At 46.2% G+C, this 18,314-nt stretch overlaps 1 protein-coding gene across 7 annotated transcripts in view; it reads right to left on the bottom strand.

Moving 5' to 3' along the window:
- Nr5a2 (nuclear receptor subfamily 5 group A member 2) overlaps positions 1–17,747 on the bottom strand; it is a 127,830-nt gene extending 110,083 nt beyond the window's left edge. The window contains exons 1-5 of one of the 7 annotated variants that reach the window (XM_021229165.2): positions 17,477–17,746; positions 10,927–11,018; positions 6,389–6,526; positions 2,656–2,774; positions 1,053–1,194 (exon numbers count right to left, since the gene is read on the bottom strand). In XM_021229165.2, the coding sequence (XP_021084824.1) occupies positions 1,053–1,194; positions 2,656–2,774; positions 6,389–6,470 (343 nt within the window). In that variant the 5' untranslated portion in view covers positions 6,471–6,526; positions 10,927–11,018; positions 17,477–17,746. The other 6 variants (XM_021229167.2, XM_021229166.2, XM_013115921.3 and 3 more) reach the window with 6 other exon arrangements.
- Positions 17,748–18,314: the final 567 nt, after the last annotated feature.

Genomic DNA, 18,314 nt, shown 5'->3' with positions numbered 1-18,314 from the left:
TACCATTTAAGTTCTAGCATTTTATCTTCTACTCTTATAGTTAGCATCTGCCACTACTTGGCAACTAAAGGGATTGATGATAAAATTAATAAGTATCAATTATTTCCTTTCTCAATCTCCTCCTAAAATTAGTCTCTATGCTAAACCAAGTGGCTGCTTCTATTTGAACGAATGTTAGCAATTGGCAAATTTACTCAAAAAACACAACTCATTCATTTTTTTCAGTGTATCTACCAAGAGTTCTATGTAACAGAAAACCTTCAAATAAAAGTAGCTGTGTCTCCTTGATCAAATGAAGTACATTCTAGCCCAGTGCTGGGTACCCCCACCATATTACGTTATTTGCAGTCTGTTTAATCTGTGGAAGGCCAGCAGGTCAAAGGCCGGAAAATAGCAGTGCGCCATAACAGTCATGAAGTACAAATTATTTACAGCAGTCACATATTAACTTCACTGGCTGCCAAGCTGAATGCTGCAGCGGTCTTTCAACAGTTTACTGTGACTTTTTAAGGACCATTCTTGGGTTCATCAAATCATTGCTGATTTGAGTCCATCGCTTTGTGTGCTCTTGCTTCCCTGTTGTTAAATTTTATAGATTCAGTCACTACCTTTTTCTTAAAAAAAAAAAAGTTGTATACTTTTATGCTATATTAAAAACTGAAATACTGCATGAAGAAATTTCTTTTCACACTTAAAAACTTTCTTCAAGAACCATGAAATGAATAAAAAACTATGGCAAGCACACCAATTTTCTTTAAAAAAATTTTACAAAGGAATTTTATTTGTTCTCAGTAGAGTTGCTTCAGTCTTGTTGATCTTTTCAATATCAAATGTATCCTATTTCAAACCAAAAGGGGGAATGGGACAATTTTTATGTTCTCTTTTTTCCCTAGTAGGTGTTACCATGTTCAAATGCCAACTTATTCTACAGACAAAACATAAACACAATTTCCTTCATTATCAATAGTCTTAAAGGGCTAGAAAAGGAATGTCCCCATGCTACACGCAGGTTTAAGTCCACGTCCCAGGAGACTTAATTGGCAGAATCTTACCTTCTAGCTTCATTCCAACACTTAGACATTTTTGGAATCGACAGTAAGGACAACGTTTTCTCTGTGTTTTGTCAATTTGGCAGTTCTGGTTTTCTATACATGTGTACCTTTTATTGTTTTGGACTGTTCGCTTAAAAAAACCCTATAAGACAGAGAAAACAGTGAGGCATGTTTTAAGTCTAACCTGCTTCTTCTACTGTTTTACTCTAAGGAAACCACCAGTAAATCCTCTTGTGCCATTGAGCCCTTATGTGGGCCTATGGCTTATTCACACTTCAGTAAGACCAAGCCTCCTGCAGCAGCTTCAGGCCTCAGTGACGATTTTTCTAGCCTTGGAGTTATATTCCTGAAGAATTACGTCAATTTCACACGGTTTCATTCCGATAGTCAGAAAAAAAAACTCTATATTGATTAATGATTTTTTTAAAAATTCAGTTTCCTATTAACATTAATGTTCCAAAGAGAGGTAAGACATAGAACCCTGCATTGTTTTTAGGTAGTCTCACACAATCTCGGTCACAAACCATTGTAAAATGCCAGTGTTAGAACTGAATAGCAAAATACCTCAGATCTTTTACAAATGTCAACACTTAAAAGGAAAAGGACTTCAAGAGCAAAAATGGGGAAATGCTGCTAATGCCACTGGAACCTATTCAAGGGTGGGAACTGTGTTTTAAAACATTCAACTAATAGGAAAGATATGCACACAGGCAGGGACACGTGCACAATCCGTGAAGCAACCGCAGAGCAGCTCATGGCTGCCTTACACTCAAGGGGACTGGTCAGAAACACAGTGTGCGGCTTTCAAATAATGCCACCTCTACTAAGATGGTACCCTTGCCTATCTGAGTGACCACAAACAGAAACAATCTTATTTTGTTGTGGAAAACATGGGGGGACAGGGATCCTAACAATGATTTAAATAAATGCCCTGAATTTTCTACTTTAAAGAATATGTTGGGGGGAAAATACAGATAACTGAATTTATGGGGACTATAAAAATAATGACACAGATTCTCAAAGTCTTGACAAGATTAGTAATAAAAGATATTGACCTCACCCAAATTCCCTGTATTTAAATAAGTCACATGACACAAATAAGAAAATTGTGCGATTAGAAACTAAAATCTGGTTTCTTGGTACCTTGATATAAATTCCAAAAAAAATCTTTAAATTATTTTTGGAATCCATCAGGATGAAGTCATACAGTCAAGAATTCAGATCTTCATGTCTTCTAGATTAAAAAAAAAAGTTCCAACTTGCAGCACAGATTACTCTCAAGTTAAAATGTTCTTGGGATATACTTTGTCATGTTTCCTTTCAAAATCAATTGTTTAGAACTGTTAGAAATGAAGTCCTATAGATACATCAGTGCATCACAATAAACTATTTTAAAGCATGAGACTGGCAGAGTTTTTAAAGAACATATGTTATCTTTGCCTTTAGAACTAACTCACACATATTTTAAGTACTCCTTATCACGCTCCCCCATTTTTTAGTTGAAAAGAAAGAAAAATTTAGCTTTGAAGGGTAATTCAGTGGTTTATTTTTTTTTTTTTTGGTCTGAACATTCTATTTCTTAGGTAGCACTGGAAGAGCGAACCTTGCAGCTTTCACAGGTAAGGAGACCATAATGGTACCCGGATACTTTATCGCCACACACAGGACATAGCTCTTCAAGATCTTCATCATAGGAGTAATTCACCATTTTAAATTGAGACACTGAAACAAAAAGAGAAATGTGCACACATGCCCTATTAGTTTCCAATATAGGTTTAAAGCTGGAAAAAAAAGGAGGCATTTTAGTGGTTGGTGGTCAAGTACCACCAGGTTTAAAATATAAAAGAATGTTGACTCAACTGGTATTGAAGGAACTACTTTTACAAAATAAAAGGAAAACATCTTCAGGCATCAGTGAACATGTACCACCAGGTTTAAAATATTAAAATAATGTTGACTCAACTGGTATTGAAGGAACTACTTTTACAAAATAAAAGGAAAACATCTTCGGGCATCAGTGAACATGTACTACAGATTTTTAAATTTAAAATAATTCCAACTTTTTTTTTGTTAATAACTTAAACTGACCACTGTTCAACAAAAGCCAACAGATCAGAATGGAAACATGAACCATATAAAGTAACAACCTAAAAAACTCTTTTAAACCTCTAACATTCCAAAATGTCACCTTTGCCTAATGGAGCAAAATCCGGCTCCAAGTGACTGGCACACTCTTTGTGAATACACCTCACATGCTGCTTGGTGAGCAGTGAACACTCAGAAACCTGCTTCTCAGAAGCAGCCTGTGGCTCCCAGGGTTCAAGTCTGTTAGACTAATCAAAACACTCAGTTCCGTATTGACTGTAGTTCTGTTCTGACCACTTTCATCTCCTCACGCTTGAAAATGTCCTATGAAAATAAAAACAAGGAAGAGGAGAGGACACCCGGAAGGGGGGCAGAAACAGACAAGGAAAAGAAACACAGTAGGGTTTAGCAGAATTCTAGACCTTTGTAAATGAACCTCAGAAGCTTCCTAAAGTATAAACACCTCCAAGATTGCCCGGCTGAAGAGAAATCAGAGCCATGGCATCCTGGCTCACTAGAGCTAGGGACATTAACCCGCGAACGCCCTAGTCTTAATTGTACACGTGAAGGTCAGTGACCAGAAGACCCCCAAGGAACTACCAGATGAGACTGAAAACCCATGTCGGTCAAGCCCCCACCCCTACTCCCAAGTGACTGGCAATCAGACAGTTGTGGGTCGGCATCCAGGCAAGGGGCAGGTCTGTACAACCGGTCACCACCGGGTGCTTCCCGCATCCTCTTTAAACCCTAATGTGCACCGGCTCTGGGTCCCTTGCTCAACCTCCTCTACCCAAAGGCGCACAAACTCCAAAGAAAGTTTGCTTTAAGTTAATCAGTGGCATTGCAAGGGGCGGGGCGGGGGGAGGGATACCCACAGCCTGGCAGAGGTTTCCTCAGATTTGTTTACTAAAAAGGAAATGGAGAAATAACCCCTACCCCATAGCCAAATTACTATTCCTCTTTATTACCGGGTAATATCCTTAGTCTTTTAAAATAAAGTTAGTTTTTATTTTTTTTTTCTGAGTCTTGATGGAGTGTCTGTTCGCCTATGCAGAGCCATAAGCTGTAGCTTAAGTCAGTACGAGAGTAAGCAACAGTTTGCAAAGATCTCACAAGAGGCAGAGCAGTCCCTGGACTCAGAAACTTAGAAATAAAGGATGCTGAGCGTATCTCTCCCCAGCGATGCCAGCTTGACTTCCAACTCTCAGTAAGAGGCAGCGCCACTCTTCCGAACCAGTACATGAGGATTTGGGGAAAGCTGTGGGTTCGGGAAGTTTGCTTAGCAGGCTCTGAAAATTCTTGACTTCTGTTTCCAGGAGCAATTCTGAGCCGAGGGAGGACAGTGCTTTACTAGATGTGTGTTCTCCTGTCTCCAAACAAAGTGAAGTTTCACTTCACATTGAAGAGTATCGGGGTTGGCAACCACTTATACTCTCTGTGCCCATCTGGAAGATGCCACCATCTTCCGGCAAAATTGAGTCTGTAGGCAGAGGGGCATCGTTTTGTTTTTTGTTTGTTTCTCACAGCCCACCCCCACCCCCGCGACGACTGAATTAAGAGTTCAGCTACTCCTAGATGAAGAGATGTCCGGGAGCCTGGAAAAAGAACAACCGGTTCTTAAAAAAATCAGTCTTCTTAGAATTCCCCTGAAGTTGGATGTCCCACGTTGCCTGAGAATCCAGTAGATTCTCTTTCTGGTTCCAGCACCCGTCAAAATATGGGTGAGCTACTGTGGTTAGTGAACCTACTAGCGCGGCGGTCTCAGCCTAAACTGCACCAGGCTTTTCCCACTTTCAAACCTGGACCAAGCAACCTAGAGCCAGAGCTAGCCCCCCCAGCACAAAGGCAAGCTAATGCCTTGCCTTGGCATGGAGGTTGGAGGCCAAGAACTTAAAAAAAAAAAGTTACCAGGGCATATCTCTCCAGTCCTCCATACACCCTGTATTTTGCTCCATTGCTCTGCTTTTCCCGCATCTGTGATCAGCTACCCCAACTGTCTGCTTCGGGGCAGGAAGTAGCAAGAACCCCGTCCTCCACCCGGGAGGAAACTTAGCAGGGCTGGAGGCCAGAGTGCAGGAAGCAGGCCTGGGGCACTTCTCAGGAATCCCAGGTGCCAACAAGGCTGTCTTAGCAACAGACACATAAAGTCAGTCTGGGGACTTTGGCCGGGGAACTTCTACAGTCCTACCCAAGGACTTGGAAGACCCCAAGATAACCCAGGATAACTGGACCACCTACATGTCACCACTTTTCTCTGTACAGCAAGATGTCCTTAACCTTCGGTTTCCCAGCCAGAGCGCACCGGGGCACGTACCTACCCCGCAGAGTAGAGTGCAGTAGCCCTCAGTAAGGCTCTACTCTTAACGCCTCTCTGGCCGTTTCAATTTCGCGCAAAAGGGCGGCAGGAAGCTTCTCGATCGTAAGCCAGCTGACCCTGCACATCCTGAACTCTGGTAGGGACGAAGATGCAAGAACTTTTCCTAGCATTGTTCCCACCATGGCCCGTAGCTAAAATAAAATTCTGAAGAGTTTAGACTTCAGAAAATACAGCAGATGAGATCTGATCTTTTTCTGATATCAACCAAGAGCATGGACACAAATGGGATTCTTTACTCGCAGCTCGGTGGACAGACACGGCAGTGAGCTAAACCTGAGCACCCCAAACCCGCATTCAGAACTATCATGGGCGGGAATGGAGTTGGGGGTAACTGGCACTTTTTAAGTTACGCCAGCAGTTTTGGAGCTGCCCAAATCCCAGCCGTTGGCTTCCAGCTACACTTTTGGGGTGCTCGCATGGTTTTAACACCAACTGTCTTCCTGTGATCTTCTCTTGTATATATTTGCCTTTTCTAGTCTGTCTTTTCCCTCTACACGGGAGCATTAAAGTGTGCGACAGTTCGAACAACCTAAACCTGGGGTGATCAGCGAGGAATTCCATTCCTCAGAAAAATTATTCCATGGTACCCTTAGCGGTAAGCTTCCCCTGCTCCAGTTGGCTATGAGTTAGAAGTCTCTCTACTTAATTAGAAGTGGCCAATTAGACACTGATGAGAAACCACAGTCCGCCTAGTTCAAGTGCCATTAACTTTTATGCTAGCTCCTAAGGCCGGCGCACTGCCCAGCAGCCTGTAGCAGGCTGAGAACTGCCGGTCAGGTTGCCCTGCTGTCCATGCCGCAGGAGGCTGAAGCCCGCACGGTTAGCCCGAGGGCGGTAAAGCCAGGAGCTGGAGCGCCGCACCGCAATCCCTTACCTTGCATGTTTTCCGGCATCTGCCCCTGTTCCCCATGCGATCGGGTCAGTCCTGGGGCTTCCGTCTCCACTTTGGGCAGCATGACAAGGCGGCTGCGGGCGGGAATGCGGGGTCGGGGTCGGTCCGGAAGCCCAGCACCTGGACACGGGCAGCACAGATTCAACTCCGGCAGAAAGGGAGAAGGGGTGACCAGTGTGCCCGCTTACCCACCCGCTCGCCGCCAGAGCTGCCGGGCAGGACTTCGGAGCCCTGTCCGGTCCCGCAGCTTTAGAGATGTCCCTGAGCTGCGCGCGGGAGATTCCCCGCTACCAAGCCGCACTAAGGAGACCGCGTCCTGCTGCCGGGGTTCGGCCCCGCAAAGGCAGAGGCAGCGACCGCCAGGGCGCTGCTGCCCGGGACAGCGATCTCTGCGCGCCGCACTGCACTCCGGAGGGCAGCAGAGACGGCCGCCAGCTGCTACTGCTGCAGCGGCTGAACGGCTCCAGGACTCCTTCCCCTCCCTGCACCCGCCCTCTGGCTCAGGATCGGCAGGGGTCTCTCTCTCTCTTTCTCTCGCCTCACTTCTCTCCCCTCCTCTACTGTCCTCTCCTCTCTTCTCCGCCCCTTCCCCCTATCTCATTCGGAGCTCTCTTATCACTACCACAAGTGTGGAGTTCTGAAGTTCCAACCTCCCACTCCTCTCTGATCGAGAACAACCCTTTCCAGCCCCGAGAGTGACAGTGCCGGGAGGACAGGGGGAAGACCAGCTGGAGAAGGGAGGTAAGGGGGGATGGGGCTGGGGGGGGGGATGAGAGGTGAAGACAGTGAATGGGGACGCAGGTTCCGGACTCAGGTCGGACACTAGCCGCTAGCCAATAAGGAAGCTCTGGCCTCTCTGGTGCCTGCCCCAACCTCTTCACCCCGCCTTAATCAACTCCCACTCCACCCTGGCCTGGGGCGGGAGGAGTGGGTGGGGGACGTAAATGCTACTAGGTTTCTCAGCTATTGAGAAGCGCCCTGTGTCTGCGCGAAGTGGCCAAGGATCTGAAGGCTGAGAGGTCGTTTCAAAGAGCTGAGGGGGAGGCAGGACAAGGGCTGGGGTGTGTGAGTGGTCTTTCCTTGAATGTGGGGGATGAGGAGACCTGAGTCGAGTGCCCACTTAAAACACCTAGAAGAAAACGGATGTTGGACTCGTAAGTGGAGGGTGGTTGATCCCGCTATCAAGAGCCTCCCTGCAAGCAAGTCATCTGAGAGGCACACCCTGAGCGGCTGGGCCCCAAGGAACCCAAGGGCCGAGGCTCACTTGAGCTAGAGTCTCTGAGATTTCTCTCACTTGCACAGAATCTGAGTAAATGACAGTCATCCCTGCTTCCCCACTCTGCTCTGCTGCCCAGCTCCCCGCTTATGAAAAAACTCTCGAGTCCAAGACTGTCTTGGTGACAGACTTCCTGATTTCTGCGAGAGCTGTGTTTCCACATAGTAGAGAGAAATCAGGCCCCGCTTTAGAGTCCCTTTGGTGAGACGGATCCACACAAGACCCTGAAGATCAGCATTTAAAAAAAGTTTTAAAGAACCATCTGTTATGCGCGCTCTTAGGCCATCAGTCCAGCACCATCTTCGAAGTTTTCAGATCTTATCCCAACAAGATGAAAAGCATTCTCCCCAGCCTCCTAGATGCACGACAAAAGCTCCATATCCAGGGTCTGCCGGGCAACTGGGTAATTATCAGAGTCCACCCAAAGGGGGGGGGTGAATTTGAATCTCAAAAGATCTGAATTTATTCTATCAAAATGGCCTGGAGATCACATAAAGTGCCCAGTCTGGTATTTAATGAATATGAAATTTTCCACTGGTTGCTTACTTTTATATGAAGTGGGCGATCCACTGACAGCAATTCAAACACACTGACTCTCTAAAAACTGATTCATCTCTTTGCTTCAAAACATACATACATATTCAGAATCCAAACTATTTAACTTTAAAAGTTTTTGTAGCATCTTGAAGGATGCTAAGAAAAGCAATGGGGCCTAAGCAAGTCCCTTCTTGTCACAAGAATTGAGGGGGCCCTGCCAATTAGTTTGTATGGGGGAGTGGGCTGAATTTGCCTATATTAGTGATCATTAAGCTCAAGTTTTCAAGTTGGTATCAAGTCACAATGTCAATACATTTTCAGTGTTGCCCGATACTTAAGACATCACTTTGAATTACAAACACATATTCTTACATAGTTCAGAAAGGGAGCAAATCTCCAAGTTCAAATCATTACTCACCGCCTGCTTTACTCGAGTTCAGGCAAACTTAAGAAATCGGTTTTATTTCAAAGCTTTAAAAACAGGCTCCTCTTACCGCAAACTCTAAGAGTTCATAATGGCCTTTGTTCATTGTCTTCCTACCCAGCAGCCAAGAAGGATGCAGGACTCCAGCTTCTTGGTCTGCACTTTGTGGTACCAGGAGAGGCTCCCAGAGTTGAAGGAAACTGAAATAAACTCTGGCAGGCCCTTGTGATCTTATTGGGGGGGGGGGCAAAACAAAACACCTAGCCAGAACCAGAGGCTGAGGCTGACCCAGAGAGGTGAACTTTGTGGTCAGGCTCCTAGCACCAGCTTCGGGGCCAGAAAGAGTGGCTTCCCTATCCGGCTTTGTCGATTTGTCCTTCCAGCTGCAAACCTCTTCAAGACAGAGTGATGTGTGCCAAAAGGCCCAATGGGACTAACATGTCTTCCCACAGGTGGACTTTCCAAGAAAAAGCACCATAAACGAGGGGGAAGACGGGGACTAGGTATTAAAGACAAAGTTTAAAAGAATCTGGCCTTTGACATTTAAGTAATACCTCCTGCCTTCTGGAGGTTCCCAGCCTGTCTGGCGGCCAACTGAAGGGGTTCTAAATGTTAGAAGTCTGAAGAATAGAGAAAAGTGCCTTTTTTTTTTTGGCCAGGTGTAATAGCTCCCACCTTTAACCCCAGCATTTGGAAGGCAGAGGCAGGAGGATCTCTGTGAGTTCAGAGTCCAGCCTGGTCCAACGTCTCTATAATTAGTACAGGTCAGCCAAAGCCAGACAGTGAGACCTTGTCAGAAACGCGCGCGCGCGCTCGAGCACACATACAGACACACATACCCCTCTAACCCGATAGATTTTTACCTAGAAACAAAGGGAACTCTGACCTCCAACAGCTCCAGGGTAGAACAAGTTACCTAAGATCAGCCTTATTTCATATTTCCAGGGGCTTAAAACCACCATCGGAGGTTTTCAGGGTTGGAAATCTACAGGAGCTGGATTTTGTCGGAAATTCAGGGGCACACTCACGTTTTGCCCGGAGTCGGAGTCGTTCCTCAAGTTTGGGGGAGGGGCCAAGTCCCCAGCAAAAGGAGGGGTGAGGGAATCATGCATCCATGCTCATCCCAATGCCCTCTAAAATACCCAGCAAGCACTCTGGGTCGTTCACCCTCCAGTTCCGTTGGGTAGAGACACCACTAAAGCAGGGACCAGCTTGTTCCGTGACCTCGGCAGCATCGAGGTGCCTCTTAACAATGTTCTCTCTAGCCTAGAGCAGTACAAGGAGAAGGCGGAGCCTAAGGTATCCACCTTCCACTACCTGGGACGGTTCTAGATTCCTATGGCCTCAGATGAGGTTTAAGAGAATGGCTGGGAAAGAGGAAATAGTTGGGATGAAAGAAGGTATCAAGAACTATGTGATCTCAATGCCGATGCCAACAATCGTCAGCAGTGTCCCCAAATGCATCAATCGTAACCTGGTATACACATTCCACCCTCCACAGTATCTTTTATCAAATGCCACTCAGCCTCTCTATGGAAGCGCTTGTAGGAATTGTCTTTAAGTAGACTCACAGACAAGTTCCCCGTAGCTACCGTTAGCGTTCCGAATTTCTCTGGCACTCCCCGGTCAACTTCTAGCAAACTTCTCCCTCCTCACCCCTCCCCCACGCCTCCTCCTTTCCAGCAAGGGTAGTCTCCGGGGCTCGCCCTTCCCGGCTTTGACTTTGTCTTCAAGTGTTGATTGACGGTTGCAATTACAAAGGATGATAGCTCGGGGAGGCTCCCGCAGCCTTGATGAGGCCGAGAAGCGCAGGCCTGGCATATTTTATCCAGCCTCGGCGTTCCGGGGCCGTGCGCGCCCCATTCACCCAGCTGGCTGGAGCTGAGGAGGTCTCGCACTCCCCACCCACGAGGATGCAACAGCGGGTTCTCCTCCCGTCCTCTCCCTTCTCGAGGTCGCGCGCCGCTCGGTGGAGCGCGCATGGAGAACAGTCTGCCCTTGACCTGACCTAAGTGCCGGTCCGCCCCACGCGCCTAACCCACTCCAGGCTGCAGCTGAAAAAAATATCAACATTTCCAGGACCAATTCAAATTTCCTGACCCCTAAAAGCAAAGCAATAGACACCACTTTCCCGCGCACCTGGGGAAGATGACTCTTGGAGCGACCCACCCAACTTAGCAACAAACTTGCAAAACTTTATCCCGGTAAACAAGTCTAAAGCTTCCTTCTAGGTTCCCACTTTCTCTCTCTCTGGTGTTTTAGAAAGAAAAAAAGTAAAGTTACCTTTCTTGTCCTACGTAACTAGGTATCATCTACTTCTCAGGCCCGGGAAGAATCCTAGGTTTTTTGTGTTTTTTTAAAAAAGTCTTCTCCACCTGGCCACGACAGTCCAAGGAAAAAGAGAAACGAATTTATCAGCTCCTGAAGTTCGAGCTTCCATATTTTTCCCCCTCCTCCCACTTGAAAAGCCCACCAGAGGCTGTAAAAGTCACTTGAGCAAATACTGCATTTTGCCTGCGGGCTCTGGGGATTGAGCTCCCCGGCTCAACGCCCTTACCAGGGGCGCTTTGTTTTAAAAAGAACTTCAGCACAGCTGAAGGCTACGAAGCACCTACCGTTCGTCGAAACAAAACACAAACTCGAAGTCAGTCGCCTTTCCTCCGTTAAAAAAAAATTTTTTTTAACTCCCTTTGTGTTGTATGTGTCAAATGAGCACTACCGGCCCGCTGTGGGGGTGGACATGCCCCCTGGGAGCAGGCAGCCAATTCCCCGACTTTGGGCAAATCCGCTGATTCACAAACCCTTACCGGAGTGTCCTAATAAATACCCCCTTCCGGGCTTTTCGCCGTGGAACAAGCAATCCCAAAGAAATGTCAGAGTAATCCCTTCTTCCCGACCTCCATCCCGGGCGCCCTCCCATCCTTGCCCAGAAAGAAAGGAAGGGCTTTTGGAGATTTTGACCTCCCTTTTAAGGCTCTTTATATTAAAAATGACGTCACTGGGAACTTTCTTCAACCCGGGGTCCAAGCGTGCCCTGCCATGGGAGCCCCGGATTTTTAAAGGAGACCTGGTCTCCAAAGCTTTGTGTTGAGAAAATGATCTGGGCTAGGTGTACCAGACCAAGAGACACTTGGCATTGACAAGACAAGGACAGTTCGCGAGTTAGCCTGCTAAGAGGTAAACTAGGCAACACTTGACATTTCTTTCCTCATAACCCCCCCCCCCCCCGGCCTCAACCTGGACTAGAAAGTCTTTTAGAGAACGATGCTTAGTTACTATTCAGCTGTATCCGACTTCAGTGGGAAGTTTTTGAGCCAGGGAAGAGTGTTCTCAGGTGGAAGGAACCCTACTGTTAAATGATCTGAAAAGGACTGTTGTTAAAGAGACTACCTGACTCCAGATAAAACAGCGATTGCCCTACAGGGGATATAGAGAAGCACAATTTAAGACCTTCATCTATAAAAAGGCAGTGTGAAAAACCAAGGCTTATGGCTTGAGCGTGGGGCACCCAAGGAGGGAGGGATAGTTTTAGAGGTGGAATGACTACAAAGGCTTCACAGTTGGGGGGGTGGGGGGGTGGAGCACTTCAGAACCCTGGCTTTTCTCCCAGAGCACCCAGGTCTGATTCCAAGCACCTACCTGGCAGCTCACAACCATCTGTAACTCTATTCCCAGAGGATCAGAGACTCTCTTTTTGGCTTCAGGCACACCCAGACAGACGTACAAGCAAAACATTTATATAAGTTAAAATTTTAGGCAAGGTGGTGGTGACACACGCCTTTAATCCCAGCACTTGGGAGGCAGAGGCAGGCGGATCTCTGAGTTGGAGACAAGCCTGGTCTGAGAGTTGATTCCAGGACAGCCTCTAAAGCTAGAGAAACCCTTCCTGAGCCCACCCCCACCCCACCCCACCCCCGCAAAAGAATTTTTTTTTGTTGTTTTTTCGAGACATGGTTTCTCTGTATTGTTTTGGAGGCTGTCCCGGAACTCACTCTTGTAGAACTCACAGAAATCCGCCTGCCTCTGCCTCCCAAGTGCTGGGATTAAAGGCGTGTGCCACCAACGCCTGACTCCGCAAATTTTTTTAAAGCAAGCACAATTCAAAGGGTATTAATGTTCCTCTACTCAGAAGGCAATTCTTTTGTGACCAAACGATGATGGGATAGACCTGGGGTGTGCAGCTTAGTTGATATATCCCCTTCCTATCATGTGCAATCCTTAGATCACAAAAGAAAGACTAGGGCCAGGTGGTGGCAGTACTCACATTTAACCCCATAATCGCAGCACCCAGGACGCAGAGGCAAGTGGATCTCTGTGAGTTCGGGGCCAGCCTGGTCTACAGAGCGAGTTCCAGGACAGGTTTCAAAGCTACAGAAAAGCTCTATCTCGGAAAAAAAAAAAAAAAAGACTAGGGGGTGTAGGGTCCAGGTGTTGGGAGTGGTAGAGGCCAGGAATGGCCAGCCAATAATCCTGAATTTAGGAGGCTGAAGAGCAAAAATTGCGTCAAGTTTGAGCCTTGTATTTACTACAAACTCAGAACCTGTCTCAGAACCCAGAGAAATAGATGTGGAAAGAGTGAACAAGACTTGAGACACAATCAGTAATGTCTTTTCCAGAGTTTTTTGTCTAGAACCTGGAAGTTTTAAGAACTAGCAATGGGGCCAGGCGTTGTTGGTGGCATCCGCCTTTAATCCCAGCACTCCAGAGGCAGAGGCAGGCGGATCTCTGTGAGTTCGAGGCCAGCCTGGTCTACAGAGCTAGTTTCAGGACAGCCTCCAAAACAATACAGAGAAACCCTGTCTCGAAAAACCAATAAAAAAAAAAAGAACTAGCAATGGGTATAAGTATAGCTGGGTGTGGTGTGCATGCCTTTAATCCTAGCACTTGGGAGGCAGAGGCAGGCAGATCTCTCTCTGTGAGTTTGAGGCAGCCTGGTCCACTGTAGACAGCCAAGGTTATTACACAGAAAAACCCTGTCCTGAAAAAAAGAAGTAGCAGTGGGAAGTTATAAGTGACCCTAGGAGGTCCTTGGAAGGGATTCTCTTGAGCTGGGAGGAATACAGACACAGTTTAGATCCTGAGCAAGGAATCCATCATTTCTCCACACCGGAGTGACAACCTTGTCAAGGGTTTTTTAAAAAAATAAAACTGTTTAGCTGTTACTTTGCCTAGACCCTCCTTCTATAGGGAACAGATCTCTTTTTCTAAGCACAGTCATTCAGGTGACACTCCGTCTTCTTCATGCTGACTCTGTAACTAGCATAGACACTGTGAATTTCCTTAACTGATTAGGCATGCTTTGGCTGTGTGCATTGCCACAGCTTTATACAATAGCCTTAGGCCAAGACCACCAACAGTTCCTCTCCCTTCCCTTACATCTATAGCTACCTCCTTAGAGGTTATCACCAATTCATCCTCATCTCACCCCTCTGAATTCTACATGTCCCAAAGCTGTAATTTCCATTACAGAATACAAAGGAATATAAAGAGCCATTTACAGGTGTTGTTTGGAAAAGTCTGGCCAACTTCAGCTCATAGTCCTGAGTACCAGAGGGAGGGAGGGAGGAAGGAAGAGAGGGACGGAGGGAGTAAGGGAGGCAGGAGATTGAAGATACATTGCTGGGGTTCTATGAGCTTCTGTAAAGCAAGAAAACTTTCAGTAGTATATAATAATTTACAAAATGGGCTTTGCAAGATAAACTTTACAGAAGAATGGAGAGTAGCATGCTGTTGGGAAAAAAAAAAGCCTTGCTTTGGCTCTCTTTCCCCTAATTTCACCCAAGCTCATCCTTCTATAAGTAGTTGGAATAAAAAGGAAGTCACCTAGGACAGCTAAAAATAGATTCTCTGGGAGGGAGCAGTACCAGCTAAACTGTCCATCTTGTAGTGCTTGACACCATCCTTATTGATCATAATATTATCCCCAGACAAAATTGCTTACCAAACAGTTAAAGTTTTTTGTAGTTTAAAAGTTAGACATCTTTGATTGTCAATCAAAACATAACCAAAAGACTTAAAAAAAAAAAGACATAACGTTGATCAATTTTGGTGAATTTCAGATCATCTGGATTTCCCTGTTACAACCTCTGAAGGGTTGCTCGTACGCTACACCCCAAGAGAGTATGCCTCCCAACTCCTGAATTCCCTTAAATCCAAATGAGTCTCCAAGAATTTTCCCTTCCAACTGGATCAGTGGAGGGTCCCCCCATGGTAGGTCCATGTGGAGTGGGGGTAATGGCTATAAAGCAAAAGTGTGTCTGATGTCTGAGGAGTTTGCTCCTGAGGCTTTCTCCAGCTCAGCTCAAGTTCCAGACTGAACTCAAGATACCCTCAGCCCATGGGCCGTGTAGAGGGGGTCAAATAAAGGAATAAAGCAGGACCAAGCCTCAGTTTGTTTCTTGCCTTTTGTTTTTGTGTTTCAAGTCTCAAAGACTCACAGCAACTAAACTGAGCTTGGGGTTGGAAACCCCAGTTAGTCTCTTGCATAGGCTGCATTCAGCTTGCCATATCCAAACTACCCAGGTATCCCACTCAGCAGCTGCCCGAGGGTGGATGAGGTGGGCGTTCATCTCAGTGGGCCTGCCCTGTGCAGTAAAAAAGATTCAAGAGAAAGTCAATGCTCCTTCAGGAATGGGCTCAACCTCTCAAGTTCCTGATCTGAAGATGCCTCACCACCCCTAGAACAGCTCCCTTCTGTCATGACTCCCCAGGGTGATCTTTGGTAACCAGATGCAAATCTGGGTGCCTATAGCCTCTGAGATGAGGCTCATTGGAAGGTACTCCAAACCACCTAGAGGACTGTAAAACCAGAAGTATGCCTAGATGGCTGCAAAAGAAAAAGGTTCTCCTTGACCCCTACCCCTCTCTCTCCTCCCTCACTCCTTTTGTCCTTCCTTTTTTCCCCTACCCCTGTCCCCCAGCTCCTTTGGGAAAATTTAATGGTATTTTTCTATCTGGCAACCTGAAGGGCCTAGGAAAGCCGATACTTTTCTGGGTGTATAAGGCCCCAGCAGCCTCTGGAAGGTCTAATCAGTTCTGGTTCCATCGCACCTCAGTCCCAGCATAGCCTTTGAGATACTACTGCTGGTGCCCTGAGTGAAAACAGCTTCCTCCCGTTCGAGAGCAATCTGCACTCTGCATGCTGCCTTGCCATCTTTAGTCATCCCTATGGACTAGGGACCCTGCGCGGGCACCACGTATGTGGTCCCAGAGCTGTCTTCTCTGTTCTGGGCAGCCCTGTGCCGTCAAAGCCCTGGTAGCCTCGCGAGGGTGCAAGCCTTGGGCGCGCTTCCCTCAGGGGCGCAAGCCGCCGCCTGCACATACGCTGCGTTCCCTCCTAGCAAGTGCACAGCTTTTGGTGTCCTCAAAGTTTGCATGGCTCTGGTGCCCGGCTTCCCTACTCTCTGAAGAGCCAATGCTCTCTCTGGCAGTCTCTTCCCAGTGTTTTCTTTTTCGCAAGTACAAAACGTTTCTTGGTGAACATTTCCTCAATTGATACTTCGGGGTGTAGCTGGACCATAAAAAAAAAAAAGCAATCACTGCCTTAGGTGGAGTCAGCTGGCTGCCCCCAGGGACAGGGACTAAACCTGCACCTTGGTGATCCTGTTCCAAGCTAGTCCTGGCTGGCAAAGACCTTGGAGAAGAGTTGACCCAAGCTGGGGTCCAGAGGAAGCAAAAGGGGTGTGCTCTCCAGCTGTCATGTCACAGCCCACTAGAGAAGGTTCCTTTGTCTTTAATTCAGGGTTAACTGAATGTGAACTTACCAAATTTGGGACTCTACATTGGTGTGTGTGCGTGCGTGTGTGTGTGTGTGTGTGTGTGTGTGTGTGTGTGTGTGTGTGTGTGTGTGAGAGTCCCTGTCTTTTTAAAACAACGAGTCAGGCATGGTGACTCACACCTACAGTTGCAGCATTGTGGAGGCAGACAGGGGATCAACACAGGACAGCCAAGGCTACTTAACATAACCCTGTCAGTACAAAACAAAACAAAATCCCAATCCTCCCCATCTCCCAAACACCAACAAAATCAAGATGCTTCACTTGGCTAGGTGTGTAGCCCAGTAATAGAGTGCTTGCCTAGAAAGTGCCCAAAGGCTTCTACTTGGTGGCAGGGCATGTGCTTTTTTGTGTCAATAAGAGCAAGTCACACACACACAGTGCATGCCCACCTGGGATCCTTTGATAATAGTCTGGCTTTGTTTCTCTTGAATGACTTTAATTTCCTACGGGCATTTTTTTTCTCTCTATGATCCAGTGTCTTGAAATGTCACAATGCTAGAAAACTTCCTGTTAGGTCGTTTGATCAGTGGTCAATCAATGCAATTTGCTTGTTTCAAATTGTTCAAAACTTCACCTAGTATGGTTGATTGAAAATGATCAGAAATTGTTAAGGCTGAAATAGATGATTAAGAACTGTATTTTCTGCTGGGAAGTGGTGGTGCACACCTTTAATCCCAGCACTTGGAAGGCAGAAGGATCTCTTTGAGTTTGAGGCCAGTCTGGTCTACACAGAGAGAGTTCCAGGACAGCCAGAGCTATGCAGATAAACCCTGTCTCAAAAACAAAAACAAACAAACAAAAACCTTGCATTTTTGGGCACAGTTGATCTAATACAATGACATCCCCCAAAACCAACACTGGATACAATAAATGATATGCATGTGTTGAAATATTCATTTGTTTCTTGGAAAATCAAGAAATGTTAATGTATGATATATGTGTGGACTTATGGTATGCTTTTAATAGTTACCAGAGGAAAAGAAGTGCATTAAAACACAAATCCACTAGGAGTAGCAGAAACAGCCAGATGATAAAGAGAGTGGCTTCCTACTTACCAATAGCTGTAAATCCATGCTTAAGAAATTCTTGAAAATCCCCAGTATCCGAACTAGCAGACATTCTTAGCGAAATTATTGGCAGTCCTTTGGCTTTCAGCAGAAATCATTGAGCATGAGAAAGATTGCGACTTGTCATATTTTGTGGCCTTGGGAAGGAAACCTCAAACTACAGTAACCCTTATTCCCTTAGTGAAAGTTAAGAAAAAGGGGGAAAATCCAGAATTCAGAAGGGTGCGAGCCATGTCCCCTGGACTCTGCACTTTTTCCAGCATTAGTGACCTGCTGTAAACCATGTCTCCAGTTTCATGATGGGTTCTAATCAGAAGAAAGGAAGCTTTCAATAGGCTTTGACTGGTCACATGACCCTGTGCAGGTTGATAAGAGGACCCTGTTATAAAGTGACAGCAAGAGAGATAAGAACTCTTGGCAGATAATGGCAAAGAAATGATTAACTCAGAAAAGGAGGGGTTCTCTGCAGCCCAGAGAGTGGAAAGTTGTAAATCTGAGGGGTCAGGAGATCATACTTAGTGGGGAAAACTCCCCCAAACTACCTTAAATCCATTAACTAAACCAGCCTGTGACATGCTTCTTTGATGTCACTGCTGCTCAGCACGGAGGAGGACAAGCAGGACTCTTATGACCTCTGCAAATACATTTTAGATGATAACATTGGCTGACATTAGTTCCTTCGATGATGACTGCAGATATGATTGACACTTTGAAAGTCTACAGGTAGCACTTCCAAGCTCTTGACCATTTACTTATGATCTGATCAATTGTCTTTAAAAAATCTGTCTATTCATTAGATGAAGAATTAACTAGCTTGTTTGTATAC

Source organism: Mesocricetus auratus, unplaced genomic scaffold, assembly GCF_017639785.1.
Source record: "Mesocricetus auratus isolate SY011 unplaced genomic scaffold, BCM_Maur_2.0 Super-Scaffold_100676, whole genome shotgun sequence".
Lineage (NCBI taxonomy): Eukaryota > Metazoa > Chordata > Mammalia > Rodentia > Cricetidae > Mesocricetus > Mesocricetus auratus.
The sequence above is the reverse complement of the archived record's forward strand: the minus strand, read 5'-3'. Positions and strand labels throughout refer to the sequence as shown.